This window comes from Mytilus californianus, unplaced genomic scaffold, assembly GCF_021869535.1.
Source record: "Mytilus californianus isolate M0D057914Y unplaced genomic scaffold, xbMytCali1.0.p SCAF_4, whole genome shotgun sequence".
Classification (NCBI taxonomy): domain Eukaryota; kingdom Metazoa; phylum Mollusca; class Bivalvia; order Mytilida; family Mytilidae; genus Mytilus; species Mytilus californianus.
In genome coordinates, this window is record NW_026262690.1 from 48,890,501 (window position 1) to 48,916,449 (window position 25,949).

The 25,949-nt window shown below is 31.8% G+C and overlaps 1 protein-coding gene across 4 annotated transcripts in view; it reads left to right on the forward strand.

Annotated features, from left to right (window-relative positions):
- Nucleotides 1–25,949, forward strand: part of LOC127738172 (1-phosphatidylinositol 4,5-bisphosphate phosphodiesterase beta-4-like) — a 130,554-nt gene that overhangs the window by 37,502 nt on the left and 67,103 nt on the right. For all 4 annotated transcript variants that reach the window (XM_052249318.1, XM_052249319.1, XM_052249317.1 and 1 more), the window contains exons 6-10: nt 3,731–3,810; nt 19,034–19,087; nt 20,411–20,492; nt 22,218–22,318; nt 24,140–24,200. In XM_052249318.1, the coding sequence (XP_052105278.1) occupies nt 3,731–3,810; nt 19,034–19,087; nt 20,411–20,492; nt 22,218–22,318; nt 24,140–24,200 (378 nt within the window). The remainder of the gene's footprint in view (nt 1–3,730; nt 3,811–19,033; nt 19,088–20,410; nt 20,493–22,217; nt 22,319–24,139; nt 24,201–25,949) is intronic.

The window sequence follows — 25,949 nt, forward strand, 5'->3', positions numbered from 1 at the left end:
GCTACGGCGGCTACGGCGGCGGCGGCGTTAGCTAACTCCTTAAAATCTTTATACTTTAGAAGGTGGAAGGTCTGGATGCTTCATACTTTGTATATGGATGCCTCATGTTATGAAGTTTCCGTCAGTCACATGGCCAATGTCCTTGACCTCATTTTCATGGTTCAGTGACTACTTGAAAAAAAAGTTAAGATTTTTTGTAATGTTAAATTCTCTCTTATTATAAGTAATAGGATAACTATATTTGGTATGTGCGTACCTTGCAAGGTCCTCATGCCCGTCAGACAGTTTTCACTTGACCTAGACCTCATTTCATGGATCAGTGAACAAGGTTAAGTTTTGGTGGTCAAGTCCATATCTCAGATACTATAAGCAATAGGTCTAGTATATTTGGTGTATGGAAGGACTGTAAGGTGTACATGTCCAACTGGCAGGTGTCATCTGACCTTGACCTCATTTTCATGGTTCAGTGGTTATAGTTAAGTTTTTGTGTTTTGGTCTGTTTTTCTTAAACTATAAGCAATAAGTCAACTATATTTGTTGTATGGAAGAATTGTTAGCTGTAATGCCTGCCTAGCATGGTTCATCTGACCTTGACCTCATTTTCATGGTTCATTGGTCAATGTTTAGTTTACTTGCTTAATGTTAAGTTTATGTGACAGTTGTAATAAAGCTTTATATTTAGGACTATTAACATAATATCAATGATTAGTAAAGAAGGCGAGACATTTCAGCATGTGCACTCTTGTTTTTAGGAGGGGGGGGGGGGGGTCAATTCGCATAGTGTATTGCACAAAAGCAAAAAATTGAATATAAATTCAAATCATATAACCAATTCTAAGTTCTTTGACTACAGTTATTCTGTGTCAGAAACCTATTATGTGTCAAATATTTAATTACAATCCAAATTCAGACCTGTATCAAGCGCGAATATTGTGTCCATTTTTGCCCCAACTGTTCAGGGTTGGACATCTGCGGTCGTATCCAGCTGCGCTCGGCGAAGCAATTTATTTAGTTCTATGGTCAAACTAATGTAAATTCAGAAAATTTTGTGATGTTTTTATTATTGCGAAAATTTCAAAGAGATCGGTGTTGCAAAAATAATAACTCGCATTATTTGTAAATGTATGCAGCATATCCTAAATATTGCAATAATTTATCTAGCATATATCAACAATCTCAATAATAAATGCACACAATAATTTCTGAATTAACAGTATGACCTCAAAGCTGATTTGAGTTTGCAGTCAGCAAGGCTGCTTTCTATGGATGGTTGACCAGGACTACTAAAGATCTAATGAATAATACTAGTTTGGGCAAAAAAAAATGTCATCTTTTTTTCACATATTTGCTGCCATGAACAGGGTCCTCATTGAAGTTCCCTTTTTTTAATAGGTCTCCCTTTTTTGAGTAATTAATAGACATTAGCATTTCGTAAATCAATTATATCTTTTGGATAGATTGTTTCTTTAATTTTGTACTTTTTGTCTCGCTTTGACGGTGTCAAAAAATGAGACATAGGTATGCTGTTTCCGGTGTCGGCGGCGTTGTCAACAATGTATTAGTTTGTGATTAGGTTTAGTTTATGGTGAACCATAAGTGGTAGTTCAATCATATTTGGTATGCAGTTGTATTAGCATTGGCACATCTCATTTCCAAGGAGATTATTTGGCCCTGCCCCCTCAGTCATGGTCTATTGACTTTGAAACTTTTGCTTATTTTACATGTATTAGTTTGTGATTAGGTCAGTTTATGGGGAACCACTAGTGGTAGGTCAATGATATTTGGTATGCAGTTGTATAAGCATTGGCATATCTCATTTCCATGGAGATTATTTGACTCTGCCCACTTAGTCATGGTCTGTTGACTTCGAAAATTTTGCTAAGTTAACATGTATTAGTTTGTGATTAGGTCAGTTCAAGGGGAACCATTTAGGGTAGGCAAATGTTAATTGGTATTCAGTTGTATAAGCATTAGCACATCTCATTACCATGGAGAATATTTGGCCCCACCCCCTCAGTCATGGTCTATTGACTTAGAAACTTTTGCTTAGTTTACATGTATTAGTTTGTGATTAGATCAGTTTAAGATGAACTGCTAATGTTAAGTCAATGATATTTGGTATGCAAATTTATTGGCATTTGCAAGTATTGTTTCCATGGAGATTATATAGCCCCACCCCCTCTTCATGGTTCATTGACTTTGAAACTTTTACATAGTTTACAAGTTAATGTTTGTGTTTAGGTTTGTTTGAAGGGAACGACTTATAATAAGTTAGTGGTATTTGGTATGCAGTTGTATTAGCTTTGGCACATCTCATTTACATGGAGATTGTTTAGCCATGTACCTCAGTCATGGTTCATTGACATTTAATATTTGCATAACTTATGAAACATGTTTAAGTATTGCTATTTTAATTTCAACATTTGCATAATCAAAATTACAAAAGGGCCAGACATATCTCTGTGATAACAGTTTATTTTGTTGTGTTCTAATGTTTATGAAAGGCTTTACTGTAATGTTGTCCTTTTTTTGGGCAGGTATGTTCTTCAACAAAACTTAAAATCAACAATGCAAATCATAATTTGTAGTTTGACGATATTTTATGCTTTTGGCTGTCATTATGATTTATCGTTTAGTGTGAATTATAGATGTGCAAGAAAATTTAATTTTGTCATTCCACACAAATGTCTTTTCTAGTTAGGTGCTTTGACATGTAAAAGATTTGATATACAAAAACAATAAACAGAGCAGACTCCATTGGGAACTGAATCATTGATCATGTAAATAAAATGTTTGGACATTGTATTGAAAAATGTTTTCTTCAGAGGAGTAATTAAGAAGATCATAATAAAACAGGCTTTGTAAAATAATTTTGTACAGTCACAATATTAGTATTATTAATCAATCTTGCTTGATTTAGTTTTCATGTAGAAACAATAGAAGTAGTCCTTGGAGACGTTATGAACTTTCTGTAGAGTTTACTTTAAGAACCCTACTATCCAACAGTGGATATGTATATCTACCATAAATCATTATAAACACTGTTTCAAGGTTATATTTTTTTGTGATGTGAAAAGTTGTCTCTATTTCAGTTAGTTTGATAGACCTTGAACTCATTTCATGGATCAGTGATCAAGGTTAAAGTTATGTGGTCAAGTCTGTATCTCAGATACTATAAGCAATAGGTCAACTATATGGTTGATTATTCAATCTAGATCTCTACAACCAGAAGTAGAATTTATAACAGTAGCTTTAGTTATACCATGCATCTCTTTTCACAAAACAATCTTACAAATAAGAATACATAAGTTATGGAAGTTTCAGTATGGTATTAATTTAAATTTTTTTAATTAAAATATTTTTTGTTAAAAGGATCACTGGTTTTGAGCATATTTATTATTTGATATATCAACTTATAATAAGTGAAATATAGTACTAATTTTTATAGAAAACTAGAATGAAAATAAGTACCAATATGTAAAATAGATAATTAGAAATGAAAAATGTACACTTGTTAGTTACTAAATAGCAGACTTACAAGATTATCGTTAATTAACAAAAAAAATATGAATATTCAAGGATTTTACATAAAATTATGATTATAGCATTTCAAAATAAGTGCTTTATACATGACATGTAGCAGAGCTTAGTTTTATGCAAGTAGAATTGTAGTTTCTAAAGAAATTTGTATACAATTATTGAACTAATGAAGATATTTTGTTACTTTCAGGAATGGTTTGAAGGGCTGAGACAACTAACACCTAATACCAAGGCCAACAACATATGTCCTATGACATCACTGAAAAAACAGTATGTATCATTATGTATCAGTTAAACCTTATGGTATTTTGTAGTTTATTTTAGCAGAGAACTTGGTAGTTATACTGGAAATAGATACTAGTGTGATATCAGTGAATGATTTGTTAACTTTTATGATAACAAATAAATTAGAAAAATAATAAATTGATAAACTTACAGTAGACTACAAGGCAATTTTGAGAAGCAGCCATAGATAACAGAACTATTGTTCTATCAGACTGATTGGTGAAATTGTTAATATGTTGTCTTTATTTTTAAGCTTAGACATACTTTCATGATTGAAGAATGCTTTCATTCACAAATGGACGATCTCAAAAAATGACTTTAACCAATTAAAAGATATCTCAAGCATATTTCAAAATTATTAAGGGTAATCTATTTAAGTCCTATATATATATATACATATTTATTGTGTGATGATTTGGGGATCCTGTCTTAAGATTCCTCATTTTTTGCTTCTCATACAGCATACATAGCAGCAATAATAACAAATAGGTTCCCATTGAACCCTATAAAAAAATCACATTTTCATCTTTTTTCTCAGCTCCTACATAGTTCTGTTCTTTTTTCTGCAGCAAAAAAAGCATGAAATTGCATCCCTGTTTTTAAATTCCTATATTGCAGACATAAAATACATTTTATGTAGTTCCTTGATGATTTGCTTTTTACATAATAAATGGCTTTACTAAGTCATTAACACCTAATACTTAGTTAAGTCCAATAACTAGATTGTGAAGACTTGTTTATTAGCATTTTAAAAGGGCATGATGTACATAAATGTCCCATCTTCTGATATTTATCCTGAAAAATATATTGGCAAAATGTAGCTTGTATAATGTTAAAATGTGATAAATTTACAATGAAAATGAGATTGTTAATCAATATCTATTTCTTTGAGGATGTTTCAGTGTAGTGGTAGATTGCGCTTGACATTTTATGATTCAAAAGACTTTGTGCATATAACTTAAAACATTTAAGGTTCATTTCCACTAGCAATGATGCATAATTGAACATTTGTCAAAAAAGCTTTTTAGTCTAATGTTAAATGATGTTGCTCCACCTTAGGATATAAAACTTTTTAAATCATCCTGAAAAATTTAACAGTATTTCACAAGTCATGCAGAATGAAAAGAGTGTTATCTGAATATTAAATAAAACTGTTTTATTCAGTATATATTTAATACATATTCTGTATGTTCTAATAACATCCCTGCTATAAATATATATATTACTTGAGGTATAACAACACTTTGATAAGGTTAAGTTGGTACAAATCTTTGATGTAATTCTATATCATATATTTGAGAATTTTATTCTATTTTATCCCCAACATGAAGTTAGGGAATAGGTAATGTGTTTTCAGTCTATATATATATTCAACTCTTTATCACTCACCATTGAATCAAAATTATTTATTGTATTTGGAAAAAATACTCTTAATTCTGAATACCATGTTATCTTCATAAAATGGCTGCGCCCATAAAATCTAATGGTTTATTGTAACCTTTATACGTATTGTAAACTTGTATATGTATGATGGCTCTTTTTGAAGCTGAGACATTTTCACAGATGTGGTTTAATTTTTCGAGGTACAAAGTGGGATTAAAATTTTCAAATTTGGAAACCCTGAACGGCCAATGTGATGCCGCTTCAGCAAGTGAAAAGTCCCTATTTTCACGCAGTTAAATTCTCTGGAAAGTCAGTTCCTTACAAACCTTTAATAACTCTAATTTTTTTTGCATCTTTATTGTACAGTCTTCTCTTCAAAAAAGCACAAATAATTAAGCTCAGTCAATTACTAAAAATAGAATCATGTTCAATATCATTGCATACAGGTTTTTTATTGTCTTGCCTGGGGACATAGGTAAAACTATTTGTGTAAAGCTTTATATTTCAGAAGGTAGAAGACCTGGATGCTTCATACCTTGTATGCAAATACCTTATGTTACGAAGTTTCCGTCTGTCATATGTCCATTGTCTTTGACCTCATTTTCATGGTTTAGCGACTGCTTGAAAAAAATTACATTTTTTTTCTTCATGTGAATTCCTCACTTATTATGAGTAGTGGGAGAATTATATTTGGTATATGGATTCCTTGCAACGCCTACATGTCTGTCATACAGGTTTCAATGTTAGGTTTTGTGTTTTGTTTGTTTTTCCAAATACTAATAGCAATAGGTCAGCTATGTTTGGTGTATTGGAAAATTGTAAGGTGTACATGTCTGTCTGACAGGTATTATCTGACCTTGACCTCATTTTGATGGTTCATTGGTCAGTGATAAGTTGTCGTTATTTTGTCAGTTTATCAGATACTATAAGCAACAGGTCAACGATATTTGGTGTATGGAATGATTGTAAGGTGTACATTTCTGTCTGGCCTGGTTCATCTGACCATGACCTCATTATCATAGAACATTGATAATGTTAAGTTTATGTCATACTTGTAGTAAAACCTTCATGTTACAGACTTTCAACATAAATTATATGATAAGTAAGACAGGTGAGACATTTCAGTGTGTGCACTCTTGTTTCTATTTATAGTTGTGTTCCTCAATTTAGGTGTAATGACACAATAACACATATACTAAAGAGATTGATATTAAGTATAATGACACAATTGCACATATACTATAAAGTTTGAGATTAAGTGTAATGACACAATAACACAGACTATTGAGATTAAATGTAATGACACAAAAGCACAGACTATTGAGATTAAATGTTATGACACAAAAGCACAGACTATTGAGATTAAGTGTAATGACACAATAACACAGACTATTGAGATTAAGTGTAATGACACAATAACACAGACTATTGAGATTATGTGTAATGACACAATAACACAGACTAATTAACAGACTATTGAGATTAAGTGTAATGACACAATAACACAGACTATTGAGATTATGTGTAATGACACAATAACACAGACTATTGAGATTAAGTGTAATGACACAATAACATGGACTATTGAGAGTAAGTGTAATGACAAAATAACACAGACTATTGAGATTAGGTGTAATGATATATAATACACACTACAAATGTATTGAAATTAAGTGTAATGACATATCAACAAAGACCACACATGTATTGAAATTACTTTAAGTGTTATGACACAATAAACAGTCCCTATTGAGTAAGTTACACTGATTTAAGTCTATATGTTAGAGAGGGTCTGATTGGTCTGAGGTTTTAGTTACATTATTGTTGAAAACTTTAAAATAAAATTATGTTTGCTCCCAGAGCAGATTTTAATATAACCTTGCATGAAAGTATCATAAGTCAAAAAAATATCTGTTTGGTCTAAAGCTGAAAAATTGTACTTGACAAGGAAAAGTCAGAGGAATGTTTTTTTACGTGTTTGGTCTAAGATTTATCATTTTGGGAATAATAGGGTAGGATGCCTACTATGTTTCCATTGAATCGCATGGCACAATACCAGTATATGTTTGGCAAAGTTGGCAGTGATAATAGATTGAATGACCTATAACAAAGGAATATAATGACAATGACCTATTTGGAAGGAATATTTTGTAGATGGCATTTGATAGGCTCTTGAATTTACTTTTCTATACATCGGGTTACTAGTGTTGAAGATGTTTTGTTGACCTACAGATGTCTTTTGAGTTTTTGTGTATAATGTTTGCTGTCCCATTAACATTTACTGATACCCTCACAGCTCTTTCTTTCATAAATATTATTATGTCTTTCTAGAGCTGTCACTAATCTATGTCTTGTTTTTAGAATGAATACAGAATTGAGTGTTGATGGCAAGTCTTTGATGGTCTCTGTTCAATTAATTCACAGCTTATATAGAATTAGGGCCACTTAGAGGTTGGCATATTGTATATAGACACCCCTCTATTGTTAAAGAATGTCTGGATGTCTTTTATGGTATTGTTGTCTTTTGTGCTGTCTAATTGACATATATACCTTACATTCCCATGTATTCAAGTATAATATTTAATTCTGGTACATATGTCCCTGTATCTAAAGATAAATAGGTATTAGTTTCACAATTATAAGAATAATGAACTTAAATCATGAAATTCTATTATAATAACTTATTAGAACATCTTTCTGCTCATTGCAATCACAAGTCTGCAAATATTGTAGAAATTCATTGCGATTGCCACCGATTCCTTCAAACATGTCACTGTAGCATCCATTTTCTTTAAGAGGAAAGAATTTGTCACAATAAACTCCTTAGTGTGTCAGATTTGATGATTGATAAATGATTATTTCCTTTATAATTATATTCCTTATACATGAGATATAGGATAATAATCAGATTAGATGACATCATAGAAAAATGATGAATTGATTACCAAGTTTACTTCACATGTATTGCCATGCTTAATATCTTTCTTATTGATAATATTTTATTCTGGTGCCATGATCCTTAGTTATATCTGTTAATTAAGATGTAAATGCTGTGGGAAGAATTATTTTGGTGGCCAGCTTTGTATTTCTAATTTTGAGTTTTCCCTTTAGCCAAGTTCCTGAGTAAAAACATGTATTCTAAATAAGAAATTATCAGTACATCTAATCTAAGAAATCTATAAAGACTACAACTATTATCTTCAACTGCATCATTCCTGTATCAAGAAAACAGTGTCAGAGGGAACTTATTTATCTAATAGCAAAAATGAAAACAAAACGAAGAAATATTTTAAAACTTCAAAATAATATTTAACAATTCTTTTTAGAGGGATTAACAAACTTTTCACAATAATTTGTCAAAAGTTCATGTTGTGTTCAGAAGATCCATTTCCTTTTTTCTCGGTTCTGTAAATTGAAAGAAAGTGGTTTTCTGCTCTTTTTAAAGTTGAAATTTCAGTTATAGAATTTATATTTTTGTCAATAGTATGGAGAATATTGAAATCCAGCTTTGCTAAAAGCTATATTTGGTACACAGAAACGTTGACATGGTTATGTAGTGGGGAGACTTATATACATGTCTTCAAAATTTTTTACATTGTTGCATATTTTGCAATAGTCAATACTTGCATTGCACACTAACTCCAAGTAACTTTGAGTGATTGTAAAGACTAAGTAGCAGTATATTAGGTTTAATGTCAACTTCCATTTCCCATAGAATATGAACTTACAGAAAACTAAATGATATTAAAAAGAAGGAGAAACATAAAGATACAAGGTTAAGCTATGCAAGCATTCTTCTTATATCTATTGGTTATCATAGTCAGTCAGTAAAAGTTACACTAAAGCAAAGATATCTATTACCTAACACACATTGCTGCTTTTCTAAACCATACTAGAATACTTTGAATGGAAATAGTAAATTTCAAAAAAGGTGACCATTATGTAGGATTTTAGATGTAATTTAACATGCTATATTTATAATAAAAATGAGGAAATGTGGTATGATTGTCAATGACACAACTATCCACCACAGTTCAAATGAAGTGGTAGTAAACAATTATAAGCAACTATTCACTGGTCAGATAATTAGAAATTTTTAGACAAGCATTTCTTCTCTGTAAAAGACAATGAACTTTGAGACTAATTTAACAGATATTATGAATACTTACACTTTCATCAAAGATTGGTAACATTATAAAATAGGATAATAAGTACAATTGATTAATACCTATTTCATTAGATTGTCTGTAGTAAATGGTATTTTGTAATAGTTTCCCCTTTAAGTGTAGCTTACATTTTTATCCCTAGGGATATATAAAAGTCACACTGATACCTACCATCAGATATCAAGGCACCAGGAACTAATCAATACTATTTGCTGGATGAACACCCTTGCTGCTTAAATTAACCTTTTTAGAATTAATGATTTTTTGTGATAATGAAAGACAGAAAAGGTCATACATAATATAATTCTCAGAAGAAAAGTAGATTCTGTGGACAGTGTTATTTAATTGGGAGATGTTTTTCTAATTGAATTTCCTACTATGCTGTTGACAATGTTTTGTAAATAAAAGAAAGATTTCAATCAGCTGTTGATGGAAACCTATGGATAGAGGAAAGTTGACCTTAATGATTGATGTATGTAAAATGATCTCTTGATTTATGGAATAATTGACTTTTTTCTTTTGATTGAACTCAGATTAAGAAAGTCTGATTAGAAACCATAGACATTGTTTACCTGTTTGTCTAAGTAAAATAAACACACATGATGGAAAATTATGAAAAAAAGCAGTAATAATTGAAATCAAGTTCTCTATGTGAATATGAGTAGTAGCATATGAAGGCATTACTAAATGTCCAAATATCCAGTTAACTTTCTTTGTGTGAGGGAGCCTATCTTTAAGTTGAATAAAAAATATTGATATGTAACAAGTGTATTACTATTTTCATGCTCTTTAGGTGTTTAACTTTTGTCAACTGCAATGAATGTCACATTCAGAATGGGTACATATGATACATCATTGATATTTGGTACACAGTTGCATAAGCATCCATGCAATATATAAGATTTAAGTTTTCTGATTAGATGTATTCATTGAAAAAGAATTTATGACAAGCCCTTGTCATATGACATTCAGTTGCATCAACATCCATGATCTTCAGTTTCAAGGAAAAAAAGAAGGCTCTTTCCCCTTACTTTTGCTTTAGTGGCTCTTGAAATTTGATAAGGGTTGACAGTAAAGAAATTCTTTTTAGTAGACCATTGATTTATGATCATAATGATTAACCGTTGCATAAGCACCCCTTAATTTCAGTTTAGCAAAGTTTAGGCTCTGCCTCATAGTCATATTTCAGTGGCACTGGAACATTTGCATTGTTTAAATGTTTACTTATCGTTATACAGCACACTTTTAAGTACTTGCTTATATGATTGATATCAAATGAAGATCCTATAGTAAACAATATGTTAATAAAATTGCTAGAGTCAAAAGAAACAAGTTTTTGGTGATTATAAGGTTAATGAAATTATTGAAATTAAATGCATGTATATATGTTCGGGACCATATGAGTATTTGGACCATATGCGTATACTCATATGGTCCAATGATATGCGTATGGTCAGATCATATGAGTATATACTTGATTGGTCATAAACAGGCCAGACCATATGAGTATTTTTTCGAGTAAACTCTAACTTCCTTAGCAGGAACACACAGCTCGTTCTCTGAATCAAAATCAGTGCAAGTTGACTGCAAACCTTCATCTTTGACCTATTGTTTGAATCTTGGTGTTTGTGGCTGAAACCTTTTCTTCTTTTTCCGCTGTGTTATAAATTAGCTATTTTCCACATAAGAATAGAGGAACAGCACCTATGGTCGGACCATATGAGTATATACACATATGGTCCAAATACTCATATGGTCTGGAACATATACACTAAACTAAGTCCTTTGTGTATGTTTTAATACATTTATTAGGAATCCATAACATATAATCCAAAAAATATTTAATTCTGTGATTGTTGATAAAAAATTTGACTGCTTATTAACATTATGATTTTAGTGATGAAGTTTACTGAACTGATTGTTACCTTGATAAACAAAATATTGTCTTATATATCAATTAACTATCAACATCAGTAAATCTTACAAAAATAAATTTCTGTTGTCATAACGTCAGTATATAAAAATGGTCACTTAATTTTTATATTCCCCTGTGAATTAATTGATTAGTGTCTATGTTAACAATGGAATTGATTGCCTGTCGTAAATGAAAAACAATGTGTCAGCAGAAGGGATATGTCTGATGAGCCTAAATGTCAACTAATATGCCTTCACTTTCAAAAATAGAAAACACAGGTTAAACAGGTAAGATTCTTCTGTCTGTGTCTGAATTTACAAATAAAATTGAGAATGGAATTGGGGAATGTGTAAAAGAGACAACAACCTGACCAAAGAGTAGAAAACAGCTGAAGGCCACCAATGGGTCTTCAATACAACGAGAAAATCCCGCACCCAGAGGCGGGCTTCAGCTGGCCCCTAAACAAAATTATGGCCTTAATTCTGAAGACCACAATAAATTCATATGATTTTACCGTATTTGGGAGTGTCAATCTTCAGTCATAGTTGAGCATTGTAGAGAAATTTTAGTACAATGTTCACTAGTTAAAAAGTATATAACCACTAAAGGAAGGATTGATGTTGGGGGTTATGGTCCCAACTGTTTAGGAATTAGGGGCCAAAAAAGGGGCCCAAATAAGCATTTTTGTAGTTTCCAGACAATAACTTGTGTTAAAGTGTATGAATCTCTCTGAAATTATACCACAAGTTTCCATACTACAAAGGGATGGATAGGATTGACTTTGGGGGGTTATGGCTCAAACCATTTAGGAATTAGGGGCAAAAAAAGAGAAAAAAACAAGGGTTTTTCTGGTTAAAGGACAATTGAGACAATTTAAAAGCAATGTAAGGGAGGTAATCAATCAATTTAAATTACAATGTTTGATTACCTCCCTTACACTGCTTGTAAATTATGTATTAAGAAATGATGATTGTCTGAGATACTGACCATAACTTGAGGGAAAAAATTATTTCTTGGAATAAGGGAAAGGGGGGAGGTGAAAAAAATTGGAGGGGGACAATTTTTCTCATTTCAGATTTCAGAAATTAAAAGAAAATGTCTTCAAATATTTTTTTTTGGGGGGTTAATATTCAACAGCATAGTGTATTGCACAAACGCAAAAAAACGGTGTAAAATTTAATATAAATTCAAATCATATAACCAATTTGAAGTTCTTTGACTACAGTTATTCTGTGTCAGAAACCTATTATGTGTCAAAAATTTAATTACAAGCAAATTCAGACCTGTATCAACGTGAATATTGTGTCCATTTTGGCCCCAACTTTTCAGGGTTGGACATCTGCGGTCGTATCCAGCTGTGCTCAGCGAAGCAATTTATTTGTAGCTTTTACCACTTTTTATACGACCGGAAAAAAATTTTTGTGGTCGTATATTGGTATGACGTTGGCGTCGTCGTCGTCGTCGTCCGGCGTCGTCGTCCGAATACACATTAGTTTTCGCACTCTAACTTTAGTTTAAGTGAATGGATCTCATTGAAATTTTACCATAAGGTTCAATACCACAAAAGGAAGGTGGGGATTGATTTTGGGGGTTATGGTACTAACAGTTAAGGAATTAGGGGCCAAAAGGGGCCAAAAATAAGCATTTTTGTAACTTCCAGACATAACTTGTGTGTAAGTGTATGGATCTCTCTGACATTGTACCACAAGGTTCCATATCACAAAGGGAATGCTGGGATTGATTTTGGGGGTAATTGTCTCCAAATTTTAGGAATTAGGGGCCAAAAAGGGGCAAAAAACAAGCATTTTTCTAGTTTCATGACAATAACTTGTTTGTAAGTGTATGGATAATTATGAAATTGTACTACAAGGTTCCATATCACAAAGGGAATACTGGGATTGATTTTTGGGGTAATTTCCTCCAAATATTAGGAATTAGGGGCCAAAAAGGGGCAAAAAACAAGCATTTTTCTAGTTTCATGACAATAACTTGTTTGTAAGTGTATGGATCTTTATGAAATTGTCCTACAAGGTTCCATATCACAAAGGGAAGGCTGGGATTGATTTTGGGGGTTTTCCCTCAAAATTTTAGTAATTAGGGGCCATAAAAGGGCAAAAAAAACATGCATTTTTCTAGTTTCAGGACAATAACTTGTGTGTAAGTGTATGGATCTTTATGAAATTGTACTGCAAGGTTCCATATCACAAAGGGAAAGCTGGACTTGAGTTTGGGGGTAATTGCCCTAAATGTTTAGGAATTTGGGGCCAAAAAGGGGCCAAAAAACAAGCATTTTTCTAGTTTCCAGACAATAACTTGTGTTCAAGTATATGAATCTCTCTGAAATTGTACTGCAAGGTACCATACCACAAAGGGAAAGCTGGGATTGAGTTTGGGGGCGATGAATCATAAGGGGGTTCAAAAAATTGGGGGGGGGGGATTTTTTTTTTCCTTTTTTTTCTTTAACATTTTCCATTTTAAATTGGTTATTTCTGATTTATATATAAAAGCAAATAATAATGATATGGTTTGAATAGGCATACATGTGAACCTCCCGACGGGAGTAGAATAATCCCGTTTTCAGGGGTCTCCTCCCCCCCTCCCGTTGAAAAAATCCCGTGTATGAAATTTTTCATGAATGAAAAATTTCTGCCCAACATAACATCTCAGGCATCTGGTGTAACTGACATTACCTGAAGTTATATTTTACCTGTAAATCAATTAACATGCATAATTATATGGCTTCACTTGTCAGCTTGGGTGTCAAACATACTGGTAAGCAACGATTTTTACCTCAGGCTAACTGCCGTTGTGTAACAAAAACTGTATTTATTGGGTTACTTCCCTTGATTTATCCTGTTTTAAGTTACTTTCCTTTTAATAATGAAAATTTTTAAAAGAATATAAATAAAATATAAATTGAACAAATAATCATAAAAGGATGGTTATTAAATGATTTTAAATGTCTTAGGACAAATAAAAAAATAATAATTTGAAAATTATTTGAGGATTCTATACTTCCTTTTAAGGCTTAAATTGAAATTTATATAATAACTATGACCCTAACTTTACAGATAGAATGAATTTCTGAGTTTGCAAATAAAAACTATTTGCAAGAGAAAAAAAAAAAAATAAAAACTATTTGCAGACAGCTAAACAAATGTTCTGGTTGCAATGATTGTTTTATAGAATATGAAGTAAAAAATTTAAAAAACATACTGGAAAAAAACAATGTTAGATTGAACATGTAGAATATAAAGATGGAGAAACTTTATAAGTACAAGGGTACTATAAACATAATAAATTGGTTGGAAAGTTGAAGAAAACACACTTTAAAAGACCATTTTTACAGCACACGGTTACATTTACAACAAAATTAATGTCGATTAAAAACCTCCTGATCTGAGTCCTAATCTCCTGACCAAAATTTCCCAATCTCCTGATCTGAGTTTCACAGTCCATCACATGTATGAATAGGTAAATTGAAAATTTTTAAGTTCTTAGACCACTTTCATTCTGTGTCAGAAACCTATGCTGTGTCAAATATTTAATTACAATCCAAATTCAGTGCTGTATCAAGTTGAATGTTGTGTCCATACTTGCCCCAACTGTTCAGGGTTCGACCTCTGCGGTCGTATCAAGCTGCGCCCCAGCGGAGCATTTTATTTTATTAGCTCACCTGGCCTGAAGGGCCAAGTGAGCTTTTCTCATCACTTCAATGGCGTCCGTCGTCTGTCGTCTGTCGTCGTCGTCGTCGTTAGCTTTTTACAAAAATCTTCTCCTCTGAAACCACTGGGCCAAATTTAACCAAACTTGGCCACAATCATCATTAGGGTATCTAGTTTTTAAAATGTGTCCGATGACCCTGCCAACCAACCAAGATGGCTGCCATGGCTAAAAATAGAACATAGGGGTAAAATGTAGATTTTGGCTAATATCTCTGAAACCAAAGCATTTAGAGTAAATCTGACATAGGGTAAAACTGATTATCAGGTCAAGATCTATCTGCCCTGAAATTTTCAGACAAATCTGACAACCTGTTGTTGGGTTGCTGCCCCTGAATTGGTAATTTTAAGGAAATTTTGCAGTTTTTGGTTATTATCTTGAATATTATTATAGATAGAGATAAACTGTAAACAGCAATAATGTTCAGCAAAGTAAGATCTACAAATAAGTTGTATAAACAAAATTGTCAGTCGACCCCTTTAGGAGTTATTGCCCTTAATAGTCAATTTTTAACAATTTATTGTAAATTTTTGTAATCTTTTACAAAAATCTTCTTCTCTGAAACTACTGAGACAAATTTAACCATACTTGGCCATAATAATTATTAGGGTATCTAGTTTAAAAAATTTGTCCGATGACCCCGACAACCATCATGGCCGACTTGGTTAAAAATAGAACATAGGGGTAAAATGCAGTTTTTGGTTTATATCTCTGAAACTAAAGCATTTAGAGCAAATCTGACAGGTGGCAAAAATGTTCATCAGATTTAGATTTATCTGCCCTGAAATTTTCAGACAAATCCGACAACCCGTTGTTGGGTTGCTGCCCCTGAGTTAGTAATTTTTTACAAAAATTTTGCAGTTTTTATACGCCCGTCAATTTTTGACGGGACGTATTATGGAATACAAATATCCGGTGTCCGTCCGTCTGTCTGTCCGGCGTAAACATGTGGCACCGTAACTTGAGAATGACTTATCCAAATTTCATGAAACTTAACATAGTTGTTTCTTATGATGGTCAAACGATCTGTATACTTTTTGGTGAAAATAAGATTAAAACTTTTTGAGTTATCGGACTTAGTAACTAAAACAGGTGTGTGTTTTTTTTCACATGTCGCGCCGTATCTCAAAAACAATTTTTGATTATTGCTTAAAACTTTACACACTTCTTAGTTATATTAATCTTAAGATCTGTATACTTTTTGGTGATGATTCAAAATTTTATTTTAGAGATATTGAGTATTTTGTTAAAAAAGGGGGAAGGGTTTTCACATGTCGCGCCGTATCTCAAAAACAGTTTATGATTATTGCTTAAAACTTTACACACTTCTTAGTCATATTAACCTTAAGATCTGTATACTTTTTGGTGATGATTCAAAATTTTATTTTTGAGTTATTGAGTATTTTGTAAAAAAAGGGGGAGGGGTTTTTCACATGTCGCGCCATATCTCAAAAACGATTTATGATTATTGCTTAAAATTTTACACACTTCTTAGTTATATTAATCTAAAGATCTGTATACTTTTTGGTTTTGATTCAAAATTTTATTTTTGAGATATTGATTTTTTTTTTTTTTAAAAGGGGGGTTTTCACATGTCGCGCCGTATCTCAAAAACGATTTATGATTATTACTTAAAATTTTACACACTTCTTAGTTATATTAATCTAAAGATCTGTATACTTTTTGGTTTTGATTCAAAATTTTATTTTAGAGATATTGAGTTTTTTGTAAAAAAAAAAGGGGGTTTTCGCATGTCACGCCGTATGTCAGAAACTATTTATGCTTATTGCATAAAAATTCACACACAAGACAACGGGCGTATCATGCGCTCATGGCGCAGCTGTTTATTTGTTATTATCTTAGCTATCATTATAATATCTAATATCTAATACTATTAATTATGATTTTAACCTTATTTTACATGATTTCCAAAGCATCAGTAAATACAGGTGAGCGACACAGGCTCTTGAGAGCCTCTAGTTTTGTATTGTAATACTTCTTTGACTGATCATACATAGAGATAGTGCCTAAAGTGAATTGATCATGGAATAATTCCTCATATAATTAATTTTTCTGAGTACCTTTTCATTTTTCTGCTGCTTCAAATGTTGTTTAGAGACAGGAAAATCCTGAATATTGGGTTAATCAAGAGTACAAACCATAACAAAAGTACTAAATACCAAATAATGTAACATAATCTCTCCTACCATTTATATTAAATGTTCCTCAATGGAGAATTGTAAATGTTAATTTGAGTCTTACAAATCTGTCATTACTCTCTTGGTGTTACAATCATGTAAACTATAGTATGGATAATTAAATATAGATTTCCCTGTTGCATGTCTTTGCCAGAACATGTAGAATGTCAGAAGATGAACAATTCCTTCATGTTTTCATTATACTACACAATTTTATTTGCAGTTGTCACCAAGCTGTGACATTTGAATTGGCTTTACTATAGGAAAATTTTGCTTTTAATGATTTGTCAGCTGTATTTTCCTGTTGTATAATGTTATTTTGCTTTACAGGAATTCAAAGCAGTGAATTGAAATGACATGTCTTTACAAAAATTGAAGTATTCGTGTAAAGTTTAGAATTTAACTTATCAGGACTCTTTGAAAGTTCAAGTTCATTAAAGGATATGGAATCCTGTATTTTTATGTTGATATTTACATGAAACTTGAACTAAAAAAGGAAACCATATTGGTTTTTTATAAAATTCTTTTTCATTTAGCTTAAGATTTGATAACCAAAAACAGTGATCAATAAACAAAGAAAAAGACATTAGTTAATCACTGTTTCCTACTGGTAAAGATTTATTGAATATTTAGCAAGGGACATCAGCTTTGACTTAGTTTCATATATTTTCTCAAGTCTGTTATAATCCCATGATATTCATGTTATATTCTCTCATTTTATTTGCCTAAGTGAACTAATTTTTGGCATGATGATTGATTGTTCTTTTAAATGCATAGACATACTAATTTGTCAAAGAAAATACCATGTCATCTTAAACTTTGCATCCACCAAAGCCAGTCAAGTTTTAATAAAATAATTTTTTTTTAACTAATATTGAGGAATATTTTCCCCCACAATATATCATATTGCACAAGCTTGGAATGCAATATTAATACCAAGAGAATTAATTTCTCCCTCATTATGAGTTATAGGATACATATATTTGGTATATGCCATTGTAGAATCCTTGCAAGGTCTACATGTCTGTTAGACAGGGTTCATCTGACGTGACCTAATTTTCATGGTTCATTGGTCAATGTTAAGTTTGTGTGGTTAAGTCTGTTTTTTAAGCAATAGGTGTACTATATTTGTTGTAAAGAATGATTTTAAGATATACATGTCAGTCTGGCAGGGTTCATCCGACCAAACTCATTTTCATTGTTCATTGATCAATGTTTAAATGTTTTCATTGTTAAGTCTGTTTCTCAGTTACTTTAAGCAATAGGTCAACAATATTTGGTGTATTGAATGATTGTAAAGTGTACATGTCCATTTGGCAGAGTGTATATGACCTTGACTTCATTAACATGGATAATTGCTTGTTGCTTTTGTGATACTTGTAGTAAAACTTTATCAAAGATATAAATTTATTTTAATCAGTAAATCAGGGGAGACATTTCAGCGTTACCATCTTGTTTTTAATGGAAAACAATATCCGATTGTTATGAAAATGTAAGTCACAATTGATATCTTGTGATTTTTAGACTAGTCAGTCCTTAATATATTTTGACTCTTACAAATAAGAAACAGGAATCACCTGCCATTGTTTTCCTGCTGTACTTTTGATCTCCATGGAAAGCATTACTTATTTCATGGAAAACTGTCACATAGGTTTATGCTGTTGATACTTTAATGACTTCTTTCAAATAGACTTTTAGACATATCTCTGAACAGGAATTACACAGAGTATGTGTCAGGATTCAGACAGACTTAATGTAACAAAACCATAGAAAAGTAACATTTGTGTGTTACAGAGATATCAAAACATTTTGTTTCTTTTCAGTTGGCTCAAATTATGTTTAATGGTGAATCCAAGTGGAAAGATTCCAGTCAGAAGGTAGGTGTCACAAGCATTTTACATTTATTTCAATTCTATTGAAAAATGAGCTGGTTAATATAATCTGGTGCAGAAAGGTAACTTGTGATGTCACTATTACATCATAAACACATGAAAATTGACATATTTGACCTAAAAATATAAATTATAGCATAGTTTTTGGATAAAATAGATATATTTCAAGGCTTTACCCCAAAAGATATTTGACACTCATTAACATCTTTGTAAAATACATTTTGTCGCAAAAATATCTATTTAGGCAAAGCCTTGGCTCATTATCTAAATATTAATGACGAATCTCAATATGAGACAGTTTTTATGCCCCCGCCGCAGCGGAGGGGGCATTAAGTTTTACCCTTGTCCGTCCGTACGTCCCAAAGTTGGTTTCCGTTCTCTAACTTTAGTTTTTTTACTAAACTGCAAGTACTGATAGCTAACAGACTAATGTCTTATGAACATCTTGGGGATGTTATTTGGTAGATTTTTATGCCCCACCTATGATAGTAGGAAGGCAGCAAGCTATCAACACCAGAAAAGATATCTTGAGGGCAACATAGGGTTTTAGCAATAGACAAGGCATTTAAATTTGTCAATTTTACTTTGTAAAACATGTACATATACAGAACCTTAGTTTGTTTTGAATCCTGATATTTTTTTTAGTAAGTTTGCAATCACAACCCTTAAGGGCTGTCTTAATTTTCCTGACTTTATCAATTGCTTGGAGATAATAAAAAAAACAACTGTGCATTGAGTACAACATTCTAAAAATCATATAATTCTAAAAATCATATAATTATAAAAATCATATAATTCATGAATATTTCAAGAAATTTATCAATGAAATATACACTCAGGTATTCAAGTTACAAAATGATGTGTATAACCATAATTACATAAGTGGTTGATGGTGAATATAAGTGATGTCATTGTAAAAGTAATATTTAGAAATAGAGTTGTCTTCCTTCATCCATAATTGTAGTTGAACCAAAGACAATTGTAGACAAAGTAAGATATCTCCAATTCATAGGATTGGATTCCAATGCAATGTTCAATTTTAAGTTCCCATTGCAAAACAAATGCAATCTTTATCTTTTAATTCTCACAAGAATTTTGATTATAAAATTTTACTAGCAACAAATGTAAAACTGCCTTGGAATTTAATTTTTTTTTATAGAACATTTTATGTAACTATTATTTTGTGATTGGCTTGCTAAACTAATCCTTATATTTTGACTCTGCTCACATTGAATGATTTTAACACCATAAACCTAATAATGTATTCTCACTGTCACTTTTGATAAGTTACTTTTAAATATTTTTCAGCATTACAAGAACATTTGCCTCTGGAAGAACAGAAAAAATGATTATGCAATGTTTAAAAGATCTTGGTTTGCCAGGAGGCAAGGTAATTTTTTTTGTCTGGAATCTTTCTGTACTGGATATTCCTGGTAAATACCACTAAAGGATTTGTCATTTGTAGTAATACCTATTGTTGCTATAATATTGAAGATTTGATAAAAGATTGTATGATGGAATCAGATACAAAACATAATCAAGGAACATATTTTAAATGTATACTTCTTAAAAGCTTTTCTAGCTGGCATTTCCATTTTATATGGATTTGGCTGCCCTTTTGCTCCCAGACAATATTAGTGTGGCTACCCAAATATATGATCTGGAGCCTCAAATAGATGCATGTGTCATGCACACTGAATTGGGTGTCATACGTTTATATTGTAAATTGTCCTTTTAACAATGACTTTGATTAAGGTATTTAAAGAGAATGCATTTAGTTTTCTGTGTTCCAGTTTTTATACGCACGTTTACGGGACGTATTATGGTATACCGTTGACCGTCTGTCCGTCCGTCTGTCGTCAACATGTCGGACATTAATTCAAAAACGCTTTAACCAATATGCATGAAACTTTGGTGAATTGTTTATATCTATTGACGTGAGCTCCCTTTGGTTATTTTATAAATTTCAGATTTACCATTTCCAAGTTTTGGGGTTTTATTCATTAAAAAAGGGGGATTTTCCAGTTTTCGGACAATAACTCAAGAAAAATTTCACCAGTTTGCATGAAACATTTATGAATTGTTCATATCTATTGACGTGAGCTCCCTTTTGTTTTTTATAAATTTTGGATTTACCATTTCAGAGTTTTGGGGTTTTATTAAAAAAGGGGTGATTTTCCAGTTTTCAGACAATAACACAAAAACAATTTCACCAATTTGCAAGAAACTTTGGTGAATTGTTTATTTCTATTGACATGAGCTCCCTTTTGATTTTTATGAATTTCAGACTATATGTTTCTGATTTATGGGGTTTTATTCATTACAAAAAGGGGGATTTTCCAGTTTCCGGACAATAACTCCAAAATAACTTCAGCATTTTTTATGAAACTTTGGTAAATTGTTTATATCTATTTTTGTAAGCTCCCTTTTGATTTTTAAAAATTTTCAATTTTACGTTTCCGAGTTATAAGATTTTATTTGTTTATAGTCTGACAACAGATTTACTAAGTATTGCACAACAGCAAGAAATCTTTCATATAACCAATTTCAAGTTCTTTGACTACATTTATTCAGAAACCTATGATATATCAAATATTTAATTACAATCCAAATTCAGACCTGTATCAAGCTTGAATATTGTGTCCATTTTTGCCCCAACTGTTCAGAGTTGGACCTCTGCGGGCGTATCCAGCTGCGCTCAGCGAAGCAGTTTATTATTATTGTTTGATTGGTATATGATTTTTGTGGATTTATAATTTGCCTATCTTTATGGTACTATAGATGACAAATAATTTTTATTACCATGAATTCTTACTTTCTTTGTATCTTACTGTTCATTATATCAACAAAGCTAGCATAATATTGTTTAGTATTGACATTGCTGAAAAATAAAAGTTGGAAAATGGAACACATCTACTTACAAAATTAAAATGATTCCTAACAAGAATACTGAATAGGATATTAAAAAAAAAATGCTTTAGCAATCGATAATAATATGTATAAAATTACATCAAGTTATATATCAAAGGATGCCACTGGGTAAGTGAGTATTATTAAACCAAGGAATAAAGATAAAATAATATTAATTAAATTAAACTTTTGATTTTGTTTTCAGTGTGATGAAATAGAACCTGCTGATTTCACTTTTGAAAAATTTTATGAATTTTATCACAAGATTTGCCCTAGGACAGACATTGAAGATTTATTTAAAGAACTGTAAGTATTACGTTGATAATTGTTAGTAATGAGGCATATAGAGTTCAACCAAAGAAGTATTTGTATTAACCAATACTAAATATTCTAAACTACAAGGAATATATGACCTATTCATTAAAAAAATGTCATTCTAGTTACTTTGCTTAACTTCAGTTACAACTATAGTAAGTTATCATGTCATGACAAAAGACTCCTCAAATCAAAAATTATCCTTTGACCCAAAATGGTTAGAATTCGCTCATTGATTAGCAAAAACATTTGCTATTTTTATGCCCCTGCCGTAGCAGTGGGGGCATTAAGTTTTACCCTTGTCCGTCTGTACGCCCCAAAATTGGTTTCCATTCTCTAATTTTAGTTTGCCTCAAACAAATGTTATGAAACTTATGCACAATGCTTTTTACCACAAAACACAGATCATTGAGTTTTGGTGCCTTAACTGTTACCGTTCTAGAGTTATGCCCCTTTACTAATTGAAAAATTGCTGAATTTTTCATTTCCCTTCTCTAACTTAAGTTTGCCCAAACAAATGTTATGAAGCTTATACACAATGCTTAATACCACAAAACTCAGAGATTAAGTACAAATTTGGGTAGCATCACTTTTGCAGTTCTTGAGTTATGTCCCTTTATGACGTTATATGCAAGCGGTGGCATCACATTCCCGATTTATTTTATATCAAATGTATGCAGTTTCATTGTCTTGCCTTTGATAAAAATATCAGCAGACAAGCTAGAGGTATTGTATTCTGATTATTTGGATTTTGGAAAGATCGGTTATTGATTTGGGGATGTACGACGGTGGGCGGGCCGCTGCCACACAGTGTCCGTTCATTAACATGAAAATCCTTTGACGAAATCTTTTCAAATTTAGATATATTGTTTCCTGTGACTAAATGAAGGTCAAATTCAATTTTCATGATTTTAGCTGTTCTCGTTGTTGAATTTTAGACCTTTCAGTAGCAAAATGTATTTTTATTGTATGAATTCGAGTTATTTCCCTTTGAACAGAAAGTAATAGTTAATTTCTTTGTCATTTGGTCTCTTGTTAGATTTTTTTTTAATTTTGTGGCCTGTCTGAGGTAGTATGAAGTTCAAGATGAAAATGTGGCACAATTAGCAGAAAATATTAAGAAAGCAAATAGTAATTTTAGAAACCTGCACACCTTAAAACTGATAATTTTGAAATAGCTAATAGGTGATAAGCTAATATTAATGCTTTTGAAAAATAAATGTTTTAAATTAGATTTTTGTATGGAGAATTATTTGCAATATGATTTTGATACCAATATACTTAACAAATTACAAAATGGAAGTTTAAGATTAAATTTAGAATCAGGTCGCTATGACAATATTCCTAGAAATAATCATTTTGTATATGTTGTGAAATGAACAATATTGAAGATGAATACCATTTTGTGGTGATTTGTCCTGTATATAGAACTCTTAGATGTAACTTTTTGCTAAAATATTGTTGTTCATGGCCAAATACACAAAAGCCAAATTTTTTTGTTATTGTTACAAGCTGGGTTAAAAAGCTTAACAAAGAAACTGTAATTATTTAATGGCGTTATGGAAATTAAGATCACAAATTATCTCAGTTTAATGATATGTTGTACAAATGTATGTATGTGTAAGTTATCTCTGCATTATTTAATTGTTCTCTGTATTCTGTCATATTTGTCATATATGTATATACCTTGTTATTTTGCTAAAGCAATGTTGTTGCTAATGCAATAAAGATTCATTCATTCATTCAATGATGACAGGTTCTTTTGATATAAATATTAAATCAGTATTTTTTTATATTATAAATGTTTTGTAGAAATGGTGGAACAAACAGAACCTATTTGACCATTCCTCAGCTTGTACCTTTCTTTAATGATGTAAGTTTAAAAACCATTTAAAACCATTTCAGTTTGAATATACATAATATTTTCCTGACTTCTAAATACTAAATCTTCTAAATATTCCATTTTTGTACAACCGCAAAAAAATTTTGTGGTCGTATATTGGTATGACGTCGTCGTCGTCATCGTCCTCGTCCGAAGACACATTGGTTTTCGCACTCTAACTTTAGTTTAAGTGAATGGATCTCTATGAAATTTTACCATAAGGTTCAATACCACAGAAGAAAGGTTGGGATTGATTTTGGGGGTTATGGTACCAACAGTAAAGGAATTAGGGGCCAAAAATAAGCATTTTTGTAACTTCCAGACATAACTTGTGTGTTAGTGTATGGATCTCTCTGACATTGTACCACAAGGTTCCATATCACAAAGGGAATGCTGGGATTGATTTTGGGGGTAATTGCCTCAAAATTGTAGGAATTAGGGGCAAAAAAAAGGGGCAAAAAACAAGCATTTTTCTAGTTTCATGACAATTACTTGTGTGTAAGTCTATGGATCTTTCTGAAATTGTACTACAAGGTTCCATATCACAAAGGGAAAGCTGGAATTGAGTTTGGGGGTAATTGCCCAAAATGTTTAGGAATAAGGGGCCAAAAATAAGCATTTTTCTAGTTTCCAGACAATAACTTGTGTGTTCAAGTGTATGGATCTCTCTGAAATTGTACTGCAAGGTTCCATATCACAAAGGGAATGCTTGGATTGATTTTGGGGGTAATTACCTCAAAATTTTAGGAATTAGGGGGCAAAAAAGGGGCAAAAAACAAGCATTTTTCTAGTTTCATGACAATAACTTGTGTGTAAGTCTATGGATCTTTCTGAAATTGTACTACAAGGTTCCATATCACAAAGGGAAAGCTGGAATTGAGTTTGGGGATAATTGACCAAAATGTTTAGGAACTTGGGCCAAAAAGGTCCAAAAATAAGCATTTTTCTAGTTTCCAGACAATAACTTGTGTTCAAGTGTATGGATCTCTCTGAAATTGTACTTCAAGGTACCATACCACAAAGGGAAGGCTGGGATTGAAATTGGGGATAATTGCCTCAAAATTTTAGGAATCAGGGACCAAAAAGGGGCAAAAAACAAGCATTTTTCTAGTTTCAGGACAATAACTTGTGTGTAAGTGTATGGATCTTTATGAAATTGTACTACAAGGTTCCATATCACAAAGGGAAAGCTGGGTTTGAGTTTGGGGGTAATTGCCCTAAATGTTTAGGAATTTGGGGCAAAAAAGGGGCCAAAAACAAGCATTTTTCTAGTTTCCAGACAATAACTTGTGTTCAAGTGTATGGATCTCTCTGAAATTGTACTGCAAGATACCATACCACAATGGGAAGGCTGGGATTGAGTTTGGGGGTGATGAATCATAAGGGGGTTAAAAAAATTGGGGGGGGGGGGATTTTTTTTCCTTTTTATTTCTTTAAAATTTTCCATTTTAAATTGGTTATTTCTGATTTATATATAAAAGCAAATAATAATGATATGGTTTGAATAGGTAAATTAAATTTTTTTAAGTTCTTAGACCACATTAATTCTGTCAGAAACCTATGCTGTGTCAAATATTTAATCACAATCCAAATTCAGTGCTGTATCAAGCTTGAATGTTGTGTCCATACTTGCCCCAACTGTTCAGGGTTCGACCTCTGCGGTCGTATCAAGCTGCGCCCAGCGGAGCATTTTATTTTAGAAAGATTTCAATATGAAGAATAAAGGGTGTATCTTGCACT